Below are 22500 nucleotides of genomic sequence, written 5' to 3' on the forward strand. Positions count from 1 at the left end.
TACGTCTATGAACGGCAATTTCCCGTCCTTTTCCCATTCTGTTTTAAATTTGTATAGTCGGAACCTATTCCTTAGAGGGCTTACAATATGTTCAAATGGGTTCGCAGATGAAGAATTCATTACGATCCACCAACACCTAATGCAACTGTTTTATCAACCATACATTATCGAGAAGGCTATAAATAAAGCAAATACAATATATTATAGAGGTCACACTCAAAATAGACTTCAGCAATAAAATAAAAATTACATACGATGAAAACATCCAAAAAGCCACAGAACACCTCAGATCTAATAATCCTTTTATTTGCCATTATCCCAAATCCATCAGGAGTTCGCTTATTATCGTATACATAAATAAAAGAGGAGAAGAAGCCGGAGTTTACAAGATACCGTGTAGCAATTATAATAAGACTTACATTGGGGAAACCGGTAGAACCATCTCGCAAAGATTAGCAGAGCACAAGGGTCAGTACGATAGGCATCAGAGAACTCGGGGATTTTCCTACTTATTAGGGTAAAGGCCATACTATTAACTGGAGTTGGGCGGAGCTGATTTTCAAAAGTAGCAGTCCGTACAAAAGGAAAATGCTGGAATCTGCTATCATCAATCAAACCAACAATATGAACCTGTCAGGAGGACACTGGAAATCGGATGACATCGACGAACTAATCCTAATGCTGCTCCTCAAGCAGGTGTCGAAGAACATCCGACCACCGGGCGAGTCGCCAGACGGGAGTTAAATAATGAGGCCAAAAATTCTATGTCCATATATGACCAATGATCAGGAGCACAAAAGGAAGTGCTTGAAATATAAGGATGTAACGTTAAAATAGTGTTTTTTGGGCCTTTTATCTTCATATATATACATACATACATACATACATGCACACCACACACACACACACACACACACACACACACACACATATATATATATATATATATATATATATATATATATTATATATATATATATATATATATATATATGTGTGTGTGTGTGTGTGTGTGTGTGTGTGTGTGTATATATATATGTATATACGTAGAATTCTGTATTTTTACACAAATTTTTTTATAGGTATTCTTTTGATTATGTAAACTCTGCTAGTGAGGACGCGCATACCGATGTTTTCGGCACTGCAAATTCTTTGGCTTCATGACTTTTACTGCTGAATTTGAGCCTGCCTTTTTACTGATATCCCTTCAGGACTTCAGTAAAATGCCCAAAATCGTACGCATTTAGCAATCTACGCGTATAATCTGATGCATGCAAAGTCAATTTTACATTTGTTGAGATTAAATTGTATACTTTGAACGCTGAAACATATTTTTTTTTAAACGGTAAATTACTTTAGTCGATGTTTTTTTTTTTAAATAAATACCTGTTGACCAAATTTATCAGATTATATCTGTTCTCTCATTTGCTTGGTAGGCAAACCAAACTTGAATAAATACTTGCATTTCATCAACTTACTTATATTTCATACGCTTCGCTAGCAAAGCAAACTTGAATCAATGCATTTGTAAATTCGAATAAATTTATAATTTCCAGGTAGGACTGAGTCGATGCATCAACCTTATATGTTTTGATGATTAAAAATGTACATTCTTGTAGCACCTATTTCGAGTAAAAGGACAACCTTTTTCAATAATTGCCATAAAAGGTAATACACAGTGATTGCACTTACAGAAAGAATTTCCCTGTTCAAATGGATTGCAACTGATGGGAATGTATGTGTTTTATGGTGAGAGTTTTAACAACTATTTCCAGACGTATCCAACTTTGTTTGAAACAATTATTTTAGGGGGTTGGGTAAAAATACTTCGCTCACAAATTTCTATTTTCTATACATGGTAATTCTATTATGACGATTAACGAAGGATGTGATAATATCTTTGCATGACTCCGGTTCCATCATTGAAGTTTACATTTTACCTTCTAATGGACTAGATCTCTTCATATCTATCTCTATATCAATCTACATATATTCATGTATTGTATATATATATATATATATATATATATATATATATATATATATAGATATATATATTAATATATATATATATTATACATATATATATATAGATATATATATATATATATATATATATAAATTATATATATATGCATATATATATATACATATATATATATATATATATATATAGTATATATATAATATATATATATATCCTATATATATAGATATATATATATATATATATATATATATATATATATATATATATTATATATATATATATATATATATATATATTTATATATATAATATATATATATATTATATACCACACGTATATATATATATATATATATATATATATATATATATATATATATAGACATGCATAATTTTCAAATATGTTAGCTGAATCAGTACCAATGAGCATGCGGGAAAAACTACGAGGAAGAAATATCTCCTTCGCCTACTTGAGTAAAACTTTACTCATTTCTTTATATGCTCAGTAAATTTGGAAGTTATCCAATCTAACTCATATTCTCCCTATACCATAAGTTTTAGATATCTTAGTTGACACCGGAAATTCCAAAAGAAAATAGAGAAGTAACATGGGTCGTCCCAGAGAATTGCTCTTATTCGGTGAGAGCAAACGATGACATTTTCATTCTCCTGTATTTCCATACGGTCAGTGCTTTGACGCGGATATGGAAATCATCCACGAGCGTGACCTTCGGAAATTGACATTAACATCCACCGAGGCAGAATTTGTAACACCATTGCTCTCCTTATGATGCTGGTGGACCTGACCGAGTGACAGGCCAGATCTTAAAGGAGATGGCCATAAGAAGCTTGTGTGTTCTGAATTTTTTTAGTGTACAATATTGTTTGCGGGTCAGATTTAGGGTATTTGAATAACACGTCAAACGCAGTAGTTTACTAATGTTGGAGCTTTCCCTTTAGATAAACGAAGCAATTTTTTTCAAAGGTATAATGTAAAACTGATTATTAAATCTTTTAGGATTATACAAATTTATAACTCAATAGATCAACAAGATGACAATACCGAAAATGAAAAAGAATCGATGATGAGCTATGCAAAACTATTATGCTTTTGTGGAAAGAGTATGTTAAAGATCAACTTTGCTGAAATGAAGGAAATCTGAAATATCTGCATTGAATTTTACAAACTGAAAAGATAATGTCATATGAAAAAAAGGCATACAACTTCAATTCACTCTGTATTATGAAGGGAAATCAGGCTTATTCTTGGTTAAGAAAATTACAGTTTATAATCGTTACGCCTTGATGCAAAGTTTTTGCTGCAGATTCTGAAAGGGAATGTGAAACAGCATCTCTGCGGGTCTTTTCTATGCATCATTAGGTCCCTCCGAGTGAAGGCGATCCAATTCAAGGGCCCTTTTCTCTTGTAAAGAAACGCTCCACTGCTATGTAATATATCAAAAGAGCTCGGGCTTCAAAAGCCTCCTCCTCCTCCCCCTCCTCCTCCTCCTCCTCCTCCTCTTCCTCTCGTGGTTGTTTGCTTTTCATGAATATTCTTCGTGTTTCAGAAGTTTCTCTTACTCCGCTATTTCAACTCACCCTTCTATCTTTGGGTTTCCTTCCAATTGAGGGAAAACATCAATTGAGGAGTTAATACACTTCAACGCTTCTTCTCTCCGTGTGTCCTTTATCTGTTTTCATATTTCTTTTTCTTATTGCTCTTTTAACTTTGTTGTTATCAATAGATTATTCAACTACGTATATTCGATGTTCCTACGCACGCTTTCACTCGTTATTGAAGCATTGAGACTCAGGTTTTTATATCTAGATATCTATACAGCAGTTATAAATGGGATAGGATTTATGTCAACAGTGTGGAGCCGATCTACGGGTAGATGTAAGACCCTTCGTTAACGGGGCTTTAGAAACTTAGTACTTTGACCTTACCATCTACATAGAGTTGCCTGCAACATCACGTAAGATGTTCATTTTACTCGCACTTTTCATTCATTACGCGTGTGTTGGTTCGCTTTTCTGGTCCAGTTTGTGAAGGCTTTTAATGATTTGCCTGATTCCAGAGTACTATCAAACTTTAGAAGTTACTTATTACTGACCATGATCGAGCTGAGGTCTCGGCTTTAAAGCCTCGAAAAGAATTTAAGAATGTTTTAAAAAATACCTAGAAGGCATAAATAATCCTGGCATATGTTCCTCTTGTCAACTATATTTTTTTGCTTCCTTATAATTTTCTTGCAACTGACGCGTTTTTTCAGTTTCTCCTTAAATGAACTTCAAAATCCTCCATTCAAGAATTATGCAAGATATAAGGAGCTTCGTGGATTAAGAATCATTCTAGCGACATCATTGTACCTTTACCCCAATCGTTAAAATCACATATACGCGAAACTTTCTATTTTCCCTGACCTGAGCAAATGTTTAGTTGGAGATTTGGCCAGTCAGGTTTATTGTTCTTTAATGAATTATTCACCAATAAAAACATCAACATATCAACTATAATTAGGTTAGATATCCTCATCCATTTGTTTTTAACCCTAATCCCGATAAATATTTAATTTTCGCCTCTCTAACCTATGAATTTAACATTAGTTTTAGTAACTTTATCCGCATGACCATTAAGATTTTAGTATGATATTTGATACTTAATAATATTTATCCTACTTAGAAATACAAGTCATAATTACATTATTGCTGCCTCGGAAAACTTCGGGCGCTGAGAACTATCCATGTAAATATAGATTCTCAGTTATCCTCTCAATCTACATTTCCAAACATAATACATCATTTATAGTCTTTTCTTATTTGATAAGTAACAGCAGTGACCATGAGCTCTCTCTCTCTCTCTCTCTCTCTCTCTCTCTCTCTCTCTCTCCACAAAAGACAGAAACCTTTTCGTGGATTAGTGAAGAGAGATATGATACTTGGCAACTGGATTATTTCTATTGTGATTAAGAGATGTCTATATGGGAGATGTTCTATTTCAAATTCAGTTGTTTTTCCTAAGTATGCCTTTTCCATTTATAGGTTACCATTGGTTAACGAAACTTGAAGGAGTAACGTACGTAATTCAATGGATGTACTTGAATTTATTGTACTGTAGAGGCTGGCGATAAGTATCCAAAATTAAAAGGCTGAAAAAACTGTAATGTGTATTCCTCAATTGGGTAATAGGTCATGAAGAAGTAATTGATTAAACATTTATTAGCTCTCTTTTTTACGAATAACGTATTTAAAGCCTTTTCTAGTCAGAAAATAAATGTCTGTGCTCAAAAGGTGCTCGTCCATTTTATTATTATTATTATTATTATTATTATTATTATTATTATTATTATTATTATTATTATTATAAACGGAGCTATTATCCTACTTGAAAAAATAGAATTCTACAAATCCTAGGGCTCCAGAACGTATAGGTGCTCAGTACAGATAAAACAAAAAAAGTAAAGAATTATCTATAACAGAGAAATAACAAACACAACACAAATATTATAAAATTTCATAGAAAAGAAATCAGCTGAACAGCGCAGACGTTCCCTTCTTAAGAAAAAGAAAAAAGACAGACATTTGCACCAAGTTTGAACCTCTAAATTTCCAAGGGCTGAGTTACAGGATTAGGATGAGTATTTCATATCTTCGTCACAGCAGAGCTAGAATTCCTAGGAAACTACGTATCATTGAACCTCATACGACAAGGCTAGACACAGATTGAGCCTTGTCGTATTGAGCTGCTCTTTATAGTCTATCAGTTACACTTCAATAGTAATACTTAGAGATGTCCCAGTATTTCCACCATTTGAAGGCTGAAGACAAGGGCTTTATCATTAACATGAACAGAATCTATGGATATAAGTACGACACTGAAAGGTAAAACTAAATCCAAAGCAAATCAAATCAAAAGCCCGGAGAGAACGCAGACAATTGTAAAAGGCAAACTGCAAACTAGGTAACATGATTATTTTCAGCATAGGCATTCAGGCCTTTTGCCAACAGACGTTCAAAAACTTTCGATAGTTCTGAAATTACAGAAACTGGGCAGTAATCTGCAGAGCTGGAGCTACCGCACCCACATATAGCTGATAGAGTGACATTTCCGGTTCTACACCGTGTGCAGATAGAACACCTTATCCAATTGCGAAAAATGAAAGACAACGTAAGGGCTAGGTAATTAGCAGTTTGTGCATTAGTTTATGTAATCTGGAGAGTCCTCAAATAAACTGCCATTCTTTCTAAATTTTGTAAAATAAATTTTCCTGATAATTTCTTTGTACATTTCAGTATTTTCCCATAGAATTACGGGAATCCTTTAAAATATGAAGTTAAATACTAATTTATTAGAATCCTTAGATAAAAATACGAGAGAAAATACACACATATAACCATTGTTGATATGCGATGAAAGATAGTTAAAGATAGAATCTCAGACGTCATAGAATGTCTCATCACTTTAAACGTTTTTATTGAAGGGAATGGTCATCTTGGTGGGAAGGGTACGGCTATTCAGGTAAGTACATAACTTCTTATAGAATTAGGTGCTAATAGATTTCCCGCAATAATCAGATTTTTATATATAACTGAGAGCGATATAAAAAATATAAAAATTCTCACTTATAGTTTCGCGTGATTGTTGATGGAGGAAGATCCCTCCAGTTAGTGATGAGGAGAGAGGGACTCCTTCCAGCCCTCCGGTGATATGTCAATATTTGAACCACAGAAAATCTGAGCTCTTGAGAAAGATAGGAAGGATTTTTTGCCTTTCTCTTTGCCCGTTTTTCTCTCTCTCCCTCTCTTTGTATATATATATATATATATATATATATATATATATATATATATATATATATATATATATAATATATGAATGTCACAATCTACTATGCTTTGTATGTAAATATATATATATATATATATATATATATATATATATATATATATATATATATATATATATATATATATATATATACCCCTGTAACATATTATGTCCACATTCTACCATTGATCAGGGACACATGGAAGTGCCCGAAATATATGGTTGCAACGTTCAAATAGAGTTTTATGGGCCTTTTATCTTCATACACACATACACACACACACACACACACACACACACACACACACACACATATATATATATATATATATATATATATATACATATATATATATATATATATATATATATATATATATATATATATATTATATATATATATATATATATATATATATATATATATATAAATATATATACTAGCAATAGAAGTGTTCCGAGGAAATCGGAGACGAATAATAAATACTAAAACCAGGGCTTGAATGAAGAGCATCTTTATTTTCTACGACCAGTTTCGGAGATTTACTTTCCTCCGTCATCGGGCAATCTATTATGGAATACATGTTACATTTAAAATCAATGAAGTAATATAAATTACGCTGAAATTAATAAAGTTATAAAGGAAAATAAAATAAAATTATACAATCACAAGATATAACCTAAACCCGTAGCTAAATCTTAAGATAAAAATACAAATATAGAGAAATACTCAGTGTTTGTTGTCAAAGAGAGCACATAAAGTCTAAAAACAGAAATTCAACAGACCGTTCATTATTACAAAGAGAGGGTTTATCTCTTAGGGTATATAGAGACTCAACCACCACCCCGAGCTCGGAGTGGTTGAGTCTCTCTCTCTCTCTCTCTCTCTCTCGACTGATCTATATCTATATATATATATATATATATATATATATCATATATATATATATATATACATGTGACAAAGTGAACAAGTAGCTAGGTATTACACTTACTATTCATTAATTGTTACCTCACAACAGCCAGACACCTTAACCTTTATCACAGGTACTAAACGACTGAATACTGTAAAGGCTACAGTGATCCCTTAAACAACTTACCAGTATTTCAGAACATCAGACAGTTCATCAAAACAGATGTGAGGTAATCTTGTATGTAATTAAATTAATTAAAGGGCATCACTCCATCAACAACTTGAAAAGTCTAAGTATTTCCCTGATTTCAGAAGTCTAAGTACTTCCCTGGTTCTAACTCACTTCAAGTAAATTGAAGGAAAACAGCTCACTTACCACTCAATGTTTCTACCTAAGCACATCATATAATTATTTACTTATACTGGTGAAAAAGAAAACACTTATAAAAATTTTTAAACACAAAAATTTATTGTCAAACTAAAAATTTATAAGTGAAATCCACAATGGCAGGGAAAATTACTGGTACTTGAAAACAAAGCAAAGTTTAATTAATTCTTGAATCAATTAAGTGAAATTAAATCAAAATTAATTTATCACAAAATTCAAGAAAATTAATTCAATCAAAATTCAGCATTGTTAGGCAATAATTAAAAATTGGAAATTAATACACAAGTGTTAAATTTAATTAAATGTGCAACGATTATTAATAAAAACAACTAAGTTAATCAAATTGTGAATGCCATTGAAAATACAGAAAAACATGGAAGACACCAAAATTGCAAAAAGTATTAATCACACAGAGCATAAAAACACACACTTCAATAAGAAAACGGATAAATGCACACAAAAATCACTTCAAATGAAACTAACACAACACAAAAATTTGCAATGTGTAAAAATTTAAAGTTCCACCAAACCATTGTAACTATTAGTTGCAACTAATAAACTTAAATTACCACCTTACCTTGGTACCAATTTTCTTTCTGTTGCAGCTTGTTTCACAATTTCACCACACAATCCACAATATTTTAAAAAAGATAGGCACCATTGCACACTTGTACAATGTTTGTTCATATTTCACAAAAAGCACTAAATAATACTAAATAATTCTAAGAAATATAAAATCTGAAATTTAAAAGTTACAAGTGACCAATTCACGTTACGTTAATATGAAATCAAAAGTGATGCGGGAGAGAGAGAGGGGAGATCTAAACGCTATGATGTTCTAAGTCTGAATGAATCTTTCTCTTCCCACAAAAGCTGAACACTGGATATCACACAAAACATTTTGGGCATGTGGAAGATGATGCAATCCTTTCTAGAAGCTTTTAATATGATGTAACTTTACAGAAAAATCGTGATATCTGCACGTGGTTATCGACAAAGAAGTACGCGTCTGAAACCAGTCAAGTCATGTACGTAGTATGCTCAATGAAGACACATATTTGATCGAGACAGAAGTCGAGCGAGTAAGTTTGATTAAGATTGACATGTATCCAAAAACACAATGGAGATCTCGAGATCTCTAAATCTGAGGTGATGATAGGTTATGGAAACAATTCTATCTTGGAACGGACAAAGTTAATCTCTCTCTCTTTTTACATTCTACGTTATATTGACTTTTAAAAATTTATGTTATGCGAAATCTGAACATACATTTTTAGACATCCTACAATTCTAAGCCAAATAAGGAATCTGACGATGTTACAAAACTCTTTTCTAACATTTTATACAGTTAAAGAGAAGATATCTGCATTATTAAAGTAGCAGCATATAATATTATACACATACATACATACATACATACATGCACACACGAGATTGGCATTCAACAAGAATGGATTTAACTGATATATTATCAATTAATGGTTAACATGTTACCTTGTTTGAAAATGTAATTTTAACCGATGGGTGTTTTGAAACGAATGTATTACTAAAATGGTTTTATACTGAAAGATTTAAATGTAAAACTAAATATAATTGTTCACATCTAATCATTCTGTTACATTTTTTATATTACTGTTCCATTTTTATTAACGTTTTATCAAGATGTATAAATTTGTTATTATTTTCATCTATTACTCTACATTGCTTCCCCATAAACTAGTTTACTCCAAGATGACTTATAACTTAACAGTGCAAATGGGAAGTTTTGTACTGACGCCATTTAATTTTTCATGTACAACATTTCCATCCTCGGGACCATTGTATATATACGTATATACGCACACACATATTTATATATCTTTATGTATATGTATATATATGTGTGAGTGTGTGTGTGTGTGTATGTGTGTGTAAAACACCAAACCAGTCACTCTCATCTATAAATTAAAGAAAAATAGGGTTCTCTCTCGATCCAGTCTTTTGACAGTCCCTCAAAGTCTTATCACTGGTACCTTTCATTCCCCAACATTTTACCTTACTTTTAAAAAGAACAATTTTGTTCTAACGGTCTTTGGTTATAGTAGCAATTTCTTTTGCGTCACGATAAATGGTGAAACTATTTTCCCCAAGCCAGTTTAAAATTTATATTCGTAAAGTATTAGTCTGCAATCTGCTCATCTGTAAAATATAACCACTCATTTTGTTAATCATAATCATTCCACGTGCCTCGGTTTAAATCCACAATGTGCTCCTCAATAGATATGGTCTAAGCCTCGTCGGCTTAAACGACGACTTTTGGACCAAAAGAGGCCTGCCTTCTTCCAGAATGGAATTTCCGTTTTCAAGGCCGTCCTTTTCAACTCTAATAGACGGCTATTTATTCTAGGAACATCTTTCTACCGACCAGAATTTTAGAGTAGTATTTTTTTCTCATTGAAAAAAGATCTTATTTCTAAAACCTTGTTTATAAAAAGGTGAAGTCAGGCTCTCCAATGGTCCATTGTGTTATTTCACCTCTATTCCCGAAGCCATTCATAATACAAATAATATACGTTAACTGCAAATTGTTTCTTTCCCCTACATTTAATTTTTATATTTTACGCTTCTGTATGATTATTGTGTTAATATTAGCATTTTTCTACAGTTTCCTTAATACTTTTATTAATTTGTTTCTCAGTTTTCGCTCTACTTTATTTACGCTTTTCTTTTTTGTGCAGTCAATCCATCTATTGCTTAGTTTACGCCATGTTATGCACAATAAAATATTCCTCCTCTACTGGGTATGATGGCTGTGTTTTCCATGACTTTCCTGTCTAAAGATTTCCGTTAATAAACATTTTATATTCATGCACATATCAAAGATAAAAAGTAGCTCTCAACAAATTTTACTATGATCCTCTTCGTCCAACTGATTTGAATATCTAACCTCCAATACGTCTGGCAAGAGAGTAAACAGTAGCGAATTTCTCGCCAGTATAATGGTTGTTCCCTCGTTTCTCATTGTCCAAAGTCGAGATCGCATAACATGCTGCCATCGTACTCAGGAGATTCAGTTATGATAAATAACCCTCAGCATGGTATTAAGTGACAAATGCCACTTCAGCAGCCTATGCGGGGAACGACAAGGAAGACAGTATCAGGGTCCGTAGACTAATATAAATCTAAACTGATAGAATTGCAGAATAGTTTGTAGACATATCTTCTTGAGTAAAGGCATTATTACTCTCCAGGGTGTTGCAAATTGTGAACCCCATAAACACAAATCGGATGTAGCAATATCACCCTGCTCTTTGTGCAATTTGGTTATTGTCTGGCAGTAGTTTATTGGAGGCAGGCATGGGCATGATTATATATCCATGGCTCTGATTACGTAATCATGATAAAAAATAACTCTGCAGCGATAGTCATAAAGAAATCATAATCATATTTTCCTTGGCAATAATCAGTTATTAAAATTTGATTATTGTGATTATTTCTTTGTCATTTCCATGAAGCAATTCACTTTCAAGTCCAAGTATGTTTTGAAAGATTAGCACCATCTCATGTTTTTACAATGATATATCAGTCAAATGCTCTCAGAGCCTATACATGCTTCAGCAGACTTGAAATGCAGCCCTGGTAAAATGTTTGCCGCCAAGCTGGTGTGGGAGTGCAAGCAAGTGTAACCAACACGTAGCAAATTAGGCATTAGAAGAGAAGATATCTAGTCTGTCAAAAATCAAGTGTACAACAAGTTCTGCATTTTGCAATGAGGAATTCTTTGTTTTCATTATGTCTGTGATCATTGAAATTAATTCATAGAAGTAGTAATGATGTCCTACGTACTGTATAGCAAAAACAAATGAAACCTCTTACACATAATGTATGTTTTCAATACCATTAGTTACTAGGTTATTTAAATGGTTATATTAGTGTGCTCAAATATGGAACACTGTACCTAATAGACTTAGTTTGCTACCTACTTAGGCATTGTACTTCATCATTGTTAATCATTACTTTTTTATAAACAATCACAGCAAAATGTGATTATAATCATGATCTAACGATAACCAAAAATACCAAAACTACAGTAATTATAATCAAATCGTAATCAGAAAAAGGAAAAACCATTAATAAAAAAAAATATTCTAGACTATGATCAAAATCAATAATACTCACTTTATATAATTATACCCATGTCTGATGGGAAGAAAGATTTCTACATTTTTACCCGTCTTTTTTTTCGAACGAATAATTTTCTACTTGACGATCCACCTTTGATGGTCTATTGTTTAAACAGTCAAATACATATTATTAAGTTTACTTACGACAAAAGAATTAGAGTAACAATAACCGTTTGTAAATTATTCAGTTTTTTACAGACTAGACACAACGAACGTTTAATTTACAGCCTACAAAATAAAAGTCGCCGCTCAGGCCTAGGTAAATTTCTACTCTTAACATAGTACGAAATGTTGAAATGAATATCATTGTCAACATAGCCATCAGATCTGTGCCTAAAGTCAATCTCTACATTCAATATGGCAACGATGTGCTTGCTAGACTGATAACACAATGTTGCGCCATGAGTGAAAAGGTTGGTAATATAATTTTTTTTTACACATTCGAACACTGATGAATTATTTTTTCGCTGAACTTCCAGCATACCGTTAATAGACGCGTAGCATAAATAAAATGTTTGAAAGAAATTGACAAAAGAAAACATGAGGAGTAAAAATAACTTTTGTCTGAAGCATATCCTGTTTTGAAGGATATTCTTCAGCAAAAATTGAATTTTTCTTACCTGAATTTATGCTAAGTTTAGAATACCGAACAACTTTTATTTCACATACTATTAAAATTAAATCAATTTTCTGTTCATTGCGAGCCCTGAATAAAATATGCATACAAAATTATAATAAATAGAAAAGCTAATTTGCATCTATAATAACTTCAAACAAGGGTTTCCGAAAATAGACTTCTTCTCTAGTATAGAGATTGAAACTACAGAATATCATGAATATTGCCAAGTCGACAGATACCGTCGCCCGTGTTGTCGATACCCCTTGAATTTCTATCACTCATGATATAGCCCACGTAACGTGATATGTGATAGCTCTACTTTTGATGCTGAGCTCCTTTTCCTTTTGTTTAAAAAGGATAGGTGTTTTGGGGGTATTATATCCATTGGCGATTACTACAGACCAGCAGAATATTGAATTGCAATAAACAAAGTACTAATATCCGTAAGTTTTCCTCCAATTTTGGCATTCTTTACTGCAGTCGTTGTAAAATTCCCTAAATCTGTTACGAAACCCTAGATGTATTTTCCACTGTTTCGGTAGTACAATATTACATAAAGACATAATTCCCATTACTAGCAACGAAATTCTTGTGGAGCTTTTTCGTTTTCGTCAGCCTTTACCATCATCATTACTGTTGTAGTTGTTGTGACTATCATCCTCTTTACAAAGACAGATAAACATAAAACAAAGAATCAGAAGAAAACACAAATTCTGCCCCAGACATAATAATTACCAAGCCTGGAGATCTTGAAGGCATCTGCTGTGCTGATAATGTCCACATAAGCGTGCAGATGGAAGTGTCTCCCGGAAACGTTTTGGTTGTGCTCGTTCAGTGCGTAGAGGAAAGCTCCCTGAATCTCCCGAGAATCCTTATCGAAGATTGCTCCTGCAAGGACACAAATACGATTGTGAAGTGTGGGACGTACTACCTGTCTCTTAGTAATAACGTTTTTCATAAACATAAAATCAAATGTATATTATATTATGCCTACTGCTGTAACAGTCACCGATTGTTATCGATCAGTTTACTTTTGTCTATAAAGAGAGACGAGATGTTTCTATGTTAGACTATAATGTATGCTTCCTAAGTTTCTGGAAAGTTAGTTTTTTTCCTACATATTCATTATTTAGGTAAGCCGTAAGGCAGTTTATATGATTTTATTTCAATTTCTATCAGTACATAGTGCATATATGTTTGTTCATAGAATTTTAACAGATTATTACATACGAGAGTAAGTTTCCCGCCTCAGATGGTATGAACTACCATCTTAGATGTGTTATAAGTGTATAACAATACCGACCATTTTCACGTATAAACGTGATTTAAAATGTCATCAATACTGGCGTATGAGAGAGCTTTCTTTGAAAGTATGCATGAGGCCAACAAACATACGCTTCTGGGCAAAAATCGAATACCAAATGTAATTTTGGAACATGTGTAATTTTACAGTCGACTATTGAAGCTTCGCATCGATTGCCATCGAGGTGTCAGTCACAGGTCAGGAATAGCTTCATTCAAGAAGGAATTCTCTGCAATACGCAATCACTCATTAAAATGTAAACATAATTCTGTACAATGATTTCAAAATCCTATCCCTAGCAATCTCGAGTCCCTCTTCATATATATATATATATATATATATATATATATATATATATATATATATATATATATATATATATATATATATATTTATATATATGTGTGTGTGTGTGTGTGTATATATATATATATATATATATATATATATATATATATATATATATATATATATATATATATATATATTAGCATATTAAGATATTAAGACACTGGACAGATGTATCATTGGATATATATTAAAATAAATGGGGTGATAACCATAGCGCTTGGTGTTTAGAGACAGTTGCAAAACAGTGAATTCCTCAAGATGATGATATGAGACACAAGTCAAAAACATGCCAATGATGACTAAATTGCAGAGAGATGAAGTAAACTGGCAAGGAAAGGTCACTTCAGGTTATAGATACGTGCGCTAGATAAAACATGTACATGGGCAATGAAAATGCACAGAATAAACTAGCGTGCGAGCATTCGTGTGTTCAGTAGCATGCGTGTATCCATACGTCTGTTGGTCAGCGTACATACGTACGTTTGTAAGACAAAATAGATGGAATAAAAAACCCCTAGTGAGGCAATTAAGGGGGACATTATCTGATATTCACTAAGTGTGGAAACTCGCCATAGAGGAAGGCGCTTGGAGATCCGTCGTAAAGTAAAGTGAAAAAGACTTTGAAAAGTTATATATTTTATGTAGTGACATTGAGTTCAACTTCTAGAGAAGGGAAGTGTGGTGCGACACTCAATATTATTGATGAACTTTAACATTTCATTGTTTGATAATTATTTTCTCATTTTCAGATGGATTCAAAGTCACCATTTAAAAGTGGATTCTCTAGACGTGTGTTGACAGTTATTGATAAGGACTACTGAATAGTTGGACAGAAGTAGATAAGGGGGGGTACTTATCTAATATGATTTCGCGGAAGAGTACTTTGGGATTTTCTTTAATTCATTTTATTCCATTTTCATGTTAGCTATTTTGGGAAATAAAGATTATATTTTTGTAATAGCGGGAGTTTGAATGCATCTAAGACTTAATGATTAATTTTCAGCTAGCTACAGAGATGAAACCATTGGAGGTAGGTTTGTTTCCCAGTTAGGAATTCTCTCCTATTATTTAGACAGGCGTCATTTTGACCCTTGTAAGAGTGGCGGCAGCGGTAAAAGGCATTCATGCCTATAGATTACGTTTCTGGAGAGACTAGGGTTATATAGATAAGGTAGATGTTAGAGAAAAGTGGTTATAATTATGTACATTTAGCAACTGACTCCCTATTGCAGACAAAAGGGGGTTTAGGTTGTAGTCAGCGGAATTCAGGTGTCAATTAATTACGTGAGGTTGCAAGTGTAACTAAATATTACGCTCTAAGGTGAGAGCAGATAACTTCGTGGTCACATGCCGAAGCTTATGAGGATGTATAATTGTTAACATTTATTTTTGTTATTACTAGGTCTTTTCTTTTCTGTTGGTGTTGACAATTTGCTCACAAATGTATTTCATTTTGGTGTCCATGCATGATTCAATGGACATTAGGGGTTTGTTGTAAGTGCAATGCATTGGGAAGAGTAGCACAACATATTTAATTTTTTTTATGTGATCGGTGATGAGAGAACGGGCCTGCACTAAGCTCAGCAAATTTTCTCAGAAGGGAGGGTGGCATTACGTTTTCTTTCTCACTCACCTCTTCCCGTTCTCTGTAGACCAGCTCTTGACCTTGTAACAGTTGCGAACAGCTGATAATCTTGGCCTCAAAAGTGAAAGAGTAGATCTCCTACCGTAGAGTTGAGGAATATTTACCGGGGAAATATGTGGTGTTGGGAATTAGTGCATGCAATTTTCTCTTATTGGTGAATGATACATTATTACTTTTGTGTTGGTGGTTTGTGTGGGGATAAATATATTGATGTTACTGAGGTCGTGACGAATCCTGAACTATAAGAGTCCCTCTAAAGAAGACAAAATGGCCGAAACAGGTAACAGTCAAACTTTGGTGCATAAGATAACTAACATAAATGAAGGAGTCAGCCATTTTCGAGGCATTGTTGATAGCGTTCTGTCCCATCCAGTGCAAATCTTTATTGTGGGAGTGAATAACTACTTAAATGCCAAGGGAATTAAAAATGATGCAGAGGCGTTCACAGAGGCAAAAACCTTGTTAGATTTCAATAAAGGGGATTTTTCATTTAGATGCCGTAGTTTCCAATACACAAAATGCCGGTCATGGACTGAGTTACAAGCATTTCTAAGGGCATCATATAGAACAAAGGAACATGGAGATATGGTGAGAGATTTAAGAGGATTGTACAAGATTAGAAAAGGGACAACATGCCTTATTGACCATAGCTCAAAACTTTTTGACTCGGCAGGAGGATGGATACAGAAATTGAAAAAGTCCACATGGATTAACGGGAATAACATCTCACTCAACAACTTACAGAAATTAATACATTTTTCTCAGCTTCTACACGACGTCCCAGACTCCATTATAGATAGTTTTGATGAAAAGATTGAACATACATCAGATGAGGAACTGATTTATTCCCAAATTCAGAAACATGTCCAAATGTCCCACAGTGGAAAGTACATTTTTTAATGGGACCGGTTCAACAAATATGATGCAAAGAGACTCATATTTTCCTTCTCCCCGTTTGTGTGTAAAAGTGGGATATAAGAGAGGATCGATGGATCAAGGGCAACAGCAGTTGCATTGCTACAATTGTAATAAACCAGGGCACACAAAGAAAGTATGCAGTCAAATATTGTGGGACATGCAAAAGTGCAGATCACTTTTGGCAGCCCTGTCCGTCTCAGAAACGAAAAGATGCGAGACCTACACCTCAGAAATTCAGGAGTTATAATATGAGAACTTCCCAGGCGAGCTACTCAAAGGGGCAGAGAGATCGGCGAAATGTTTGGAAGACTGATCAACAAAAAGGGTATAGATGATTTGTACGTGCCATTATGGTCTCGTGGGGGACGCCCCAGAGCCCAGGCCAATAGTTAATGGAACTGTGGAGGATGTGAAGGTCCCAATTTTTATTGATACAGGATCTTCAGTGAATTTAATGGACCATGATCTGTATCAGTCCATATTCTCCCAATACCCTTTGAAATCCTCAACGGAGACAGTGTGATGTGCAAGCCCATAGATAAAATACCCTAGGTTTTATAAGAATACAGTTTACTCTTGGTGATAAAATGTTAATAGAACCATTTTTAGTTATAAAAGGGGTTGTGTTGTGCAACAGACTTTTGCTTGGCCATCCTGCATGAAGGAGACACAGGATATCGGTCCATATAGGTGTTAGTGGCATAACGGCTGGGATACCAGGTGTTTTTATCCCATATGTGGATACAGGCGGAACTAAGGATACCGAGGTTAATATGGATAACGGTGATAATGGTAATGACACTAATGATATGGGGGGTGGTGATATTGGAGCCCACACTGGTGATATGGAGAATAATAGCAGTGAGGTTGGTGATGATAAAGGGGATAGTGAGGACCATAGTGGCGACAATTTTGGCAGCTTTAACAATGGTGGTATGGGTGGTAGACGCCCAAGATCAGTGGCTATTGTAGAGGGGAAAACTGAGTTTTCAGAGGCAGAAATGCAATCAAGGAAGAAAATCTTTAGGGAACATTTAGCTAACACAGACTACAAAGAGCATATAGAAGCAGTAGGCAAACTTTTGGTGGAATTTGGGGATACAGTAGGCTTACAAGGGGACAAGTTAGGACTGACTAATGTGTTAGAACATAAGGTGAATCTAGAGGAAGGTATAAAACCCATTTTTATTCCTGCATACCACATACCTTTCAAAATCAGAGAACAGGTAGAGAAAGAGGTCAGTAAATGGGAAGAGGAAGAAATTATTAGACTTAGTGCATCTCCATACAACTTTCCTCTGTTGCCGGTGCCTAAGAAGGACAGCTCTGTTTGAGTATGCGTCGATTTTAGACGTTTGAACGAGAAAACAATTCCTGACTGTTATCCAGTCGTGTGCATACCAACCTTTTTGTAGAAACTGAGGGACATAATATTTCTAGTTCAATTGATTTAGCGCAGGTTTTTTTTTTCAGGTCCCTCTTAGCGAAAATAGCAAGGAATATACTGCTTTTTCAGTGCCCATGGGACATTTTGAATTTATGCAGATGCCTTTTGGTTTGTCAGGTAGTCCTACGACTTTTACGAGGTTAGTAAACACAGCTTTGCATGGGCTATTGAGTAAAAATGTCTTTTGTGTATATGGATGATATATTGATTGCAAGAGGCTCAATCAAGCATCACATAAAAGTGCTTAAGGAAGTACTTAGGACACTTAGGTTAGCAGGATTGAAAATTAAGCTAGCTAAGTGTTCCTTCATGAAGAAGCAAATTACATTTTTAGGTCATGTCATATATAAAGAGGGAGTTAGAGTAAATGACGATAAAGTCAAAGCAATTGCAGATTATCCTGTCCCGAGGACAAAGAAACAAATAAAGTCATTCCTGGGGATGGTGTCGTTCATCCGCCGTTTCGTGAAAGGGTTTTTCAACATAGTAGCTCCTTTAACAGATGTGTTGCAGGAAGACATTCAATTTTATTGGGGAGAACCGCAACAAGTAGCTTTTCAGAGAGTTAAGGATGCATTAATGAATCCCCCAGTTCTGAAATATCCATATATCGGCGAACCGTTCACATTAGTGACTGATGCCAGTCAATAGGGTATAGGTGCTTGCCTTATGCAAAAATTTGATGGGAGGCTCCATCCCATAGTCTTCTATAGTAGGAAATTTAGGACAAAGGGCAGCAATGAAAGACTAATGGCTACCGTAGATAAAGAAGCCTTTGCAATAGTATCAAGTTTAGTTCATTTTAAAATGTTACTAATGGGGAATAAAGTAGTTCTTAAAGACCACAAGCCATTATTGGATCTTTTTAATAAACCCGATCTCTCACTCAAAAGAGCTTGATGGTTCTTAACTATCAGGGACTTTGATGCAAAGCTCAAATATATAGAAGCCAAGATAAATATAGTCGCAGGTGCCCTTAGTAGAAGTTTTTATGATACGTAAAGTTTTCAAGTTAGGGTAGTTACTAGTGATTCTATATAATGGGATATAAGTCTCATAGAGCAAAGGTAAGACGAGGATGAAATTTTGCCGGAATCAAAAGCGTTCCTCAGAGGGGAATCAGTCAGGAAAGGTTTTAAGTTACTTTTTTCAGGTTTAGAATTAGAAGGTAATCTGTTGGTCAGGATGATTGAATATAAATTAAGGACTAGTGAAAGTAAAGGAGACACAACACAGATCGTGATTCCGAAAGTCCTAATTCCAGTAGTTTTAAATATAGTACATTGCAGGATTGGTAGTCCACATTTGGAAGTAGAAAAAACGTATAATGAGATGCGTAATAAGTATATCTGGAAAAATATGAGGACAGATGTGGAAAATTTTGTGAAAACATGTACAGTGTGCAATGCTTGCAAACCCGCAAGGATAACTTCTTGCAAATTAGGGTCATATCCGATTCCAAGTAGACCTTTTCAGAGAATATATATGGATATTTTAGGAAATTTTTGTGAATCAACATATGCCAATAAGTACTTGTTAGTAATAATAGATGAGCTAATGAGGACAGAGAAATTTTTCCACTTAATTAAGCATAAAACGGCCGAAGCAGTAACTATAGCATTTTTCAATAGGGCCATCTGCAGATTGGCTCACCTGAGGTTTTGTTGGCCGACAATGGTAGAGAATTTGTAAATAGGACCTTAGAGTGTTTAGCAGAAGTCATGGGGATACATAAAGTAACAATCATTCCATACAGACATGAAGCTAATGGATTATGTGAACGAGCAAACAGGAAAGTGCTCGAAGCTCTCAGGAAGACTATAGGAGGAAATGATAGAAACTGAGATAGATATATACGTAGATGTAGTTAGACATAAGATTAATACTATGGTCAGTGATTCCATTAAAATGTCTCCATTTGAAGCATTGTTTGGTTGCCAAGCGCAAGGTACATTTGATTTGCTACCTGTACCTCATCATGGAGAAGATACAATTGAGGCATTAATTTCCACAGCAAAGGAGAGACATGCTTATCTCAGCCGTAATCTCGAGGCTAAGACCCGAGAAATGGTGGAAAGAAGCAACGAGAAATAATTAGATGTTAAAATTACTATTGAAGATAATGTATTCCTAAAAATCAATGTGAGAAATGAACTAAATTACAAGTTAGGTCCAAAGTTTGAGGGTCCTTTTAGAGTTATTGAAGAAAAGAAATGAAACAGATCTGTAGTCTTAGATGAAAAGACAGGTCGGTCAAAATTGACATATATCAAAGATGAAAAAGACGGGAAAATGTTAAAACGGTGACACTGCGCAGTTGCCTTTTTTTTCTTTCTAGATTTTGCAAATTGATGAAGAAATGTGACTAATCAGTCTTATGTAAATTTTTTTTTTTTTTTTTTGCTTTCATTCTTTTACTATTTTCTTATTATGCGCAACTGCAGCGATTTGGCGTAAAAACCCCCCAGGGGTAATTGTTTTATTAATGGAAAAATGGGGTGAAAAATTTTGGTGGTGATACCTGGTGGCGATTTTTAGTGATTTGGTGATACCTGGTGATGATTTTTGGTGATTTGGTTATTCCTGGTGGTGTTCATTTTTTTTTCGAGACGATTTTTGGTGGTTATTTTGGTGACGAATTTTGGTGGCTATGATTTCGGTGGTGATTTGTGGTTTTATGAGCCAATGGGGTGGTGACTGTGGTTCTTTGTGGTATAATGGCTTAGGGGTGGTATTGGTGCATTGTGGTTTTACATTTTCCCCGGTAAGGTGATGTATTCTATGAGGTTATATTCATGAGTGGATATTTGACGGTCTGTGTTTAATAATTCGGGGATTGTAGTGTATATCCTGACGAGGCGATATCTTGGGTGTTATATACATATAGGGGTATCACAAATGGTTTACTTTGGGTATATTTGGCAGTGTTAAATGGCTTAGGATTTAGCCTGTGGTGGTATATTTTATGTTGGTGGTTATATAATAGGGGTGGACAATTTTGGGTACCCGCATGGTAACAATGAGAGTGTTCTGAGGATAATTTTGAGGTTTAATGTGGTGCTGTGGCATCAATGAAGATTTGTCGAGGATTCCCAGCGAAGATTAAAAGAGGATTTGGGGCCAATTTGAGGACTGGTGATTTCGGAGTTTTTGAGTTTGACTAGACAAGTCAATGGTATGATTTGAGGACATGTTGAATAAACAGGTGGTTTGGTGTTGACAATGCTGTGGTGTCTAGGATGAGACCAGTTGTTGATATTTTCTCTCAGGGCTGATTACTCAGAGGTTTGCATTGCTTGCAGGAATCCCATGATGATATTCCATGGTGAAGAATTTTAACGGGTCATTTGGGGAATGATACTGATATGTTGCGGCAGTAATTTATGTGGGTAATACAAACTACATTTGGTAATGGGATAAAAGAGTTGAATTATTATTATTTTTTTTACAAGGGAGACCTGTAATCGGGATTAAGTGGTTTTTGTGGTACCTTTACATAGGATTTCTATTATAGAGAGGAAGTAGAATTTTTCTTGAGGTAAGTGAGATAGAAGGGATATTCAACATTATATTTGATAGAGGTTAGTTGTATAAACACTACACAGATTTTGCCGTATAAACAGTATGGGGTTTTGATAGTATACTTGTCAGTATGGGATTAATAATAAGTGGTCAGTTAGAGATAGAAGTTCTCCCAGTAAGTTAAAAAGGGGTCAGTAGATAAAGACCATATTTATTTTAGTGAGGAATTTCAGTCTTTAGTAGCCGACTATGAGATTGGGTATGTTAGTTCATTACAGCTTCGTGTGTTAAAGCAAGACTTTATTTTCTTTTTATATCATATAGACTTGTCGGGGGGTCAGTTAGAACCTGTTAATGACAAAACTCGGATAAAATATGACTTTAGAGAATTCCCAAGCTCACACGAGTGGTGAC

General features: G+C 34.3%; 1 protein-coding gene across 1 annotated transcript in view; it reads right to left on the reverse strand.

Moving 5' to 3' along the window:
• Positions 1 to 22500, reverse strand: part of LOC135220664 (glutamate receptor 1-like) — a gene marked incomplete in the record, with an annotated part of 281584 nt that overhangs the window by 178239 nt on the left and 80845 nt on the right. The window contains 1 exon segment of the mRNA XM_064258033.1: positions 13636 to 13788. Within this exon segment, the coding sequence (XP_064114103.1) occupies positions 13636 to 13788 (153 nt within the window).

Source organism: Macrobrachium nipponense, chromosome 2, assembly GCF_015104395.2.
Source record: "Macrobrachium nipponense isolate FS-2020 chromosome 2, ASM1510439v2, whole genome shotgun sequence".
NCBI classification, from domain to species: domain Eukaryota; kingdom Metazoa; phylum Arthropoda; class Malacostraca; order Decapoda; family Palaemonidae; genus Macrobrachium; species Macrobrachium nipponense.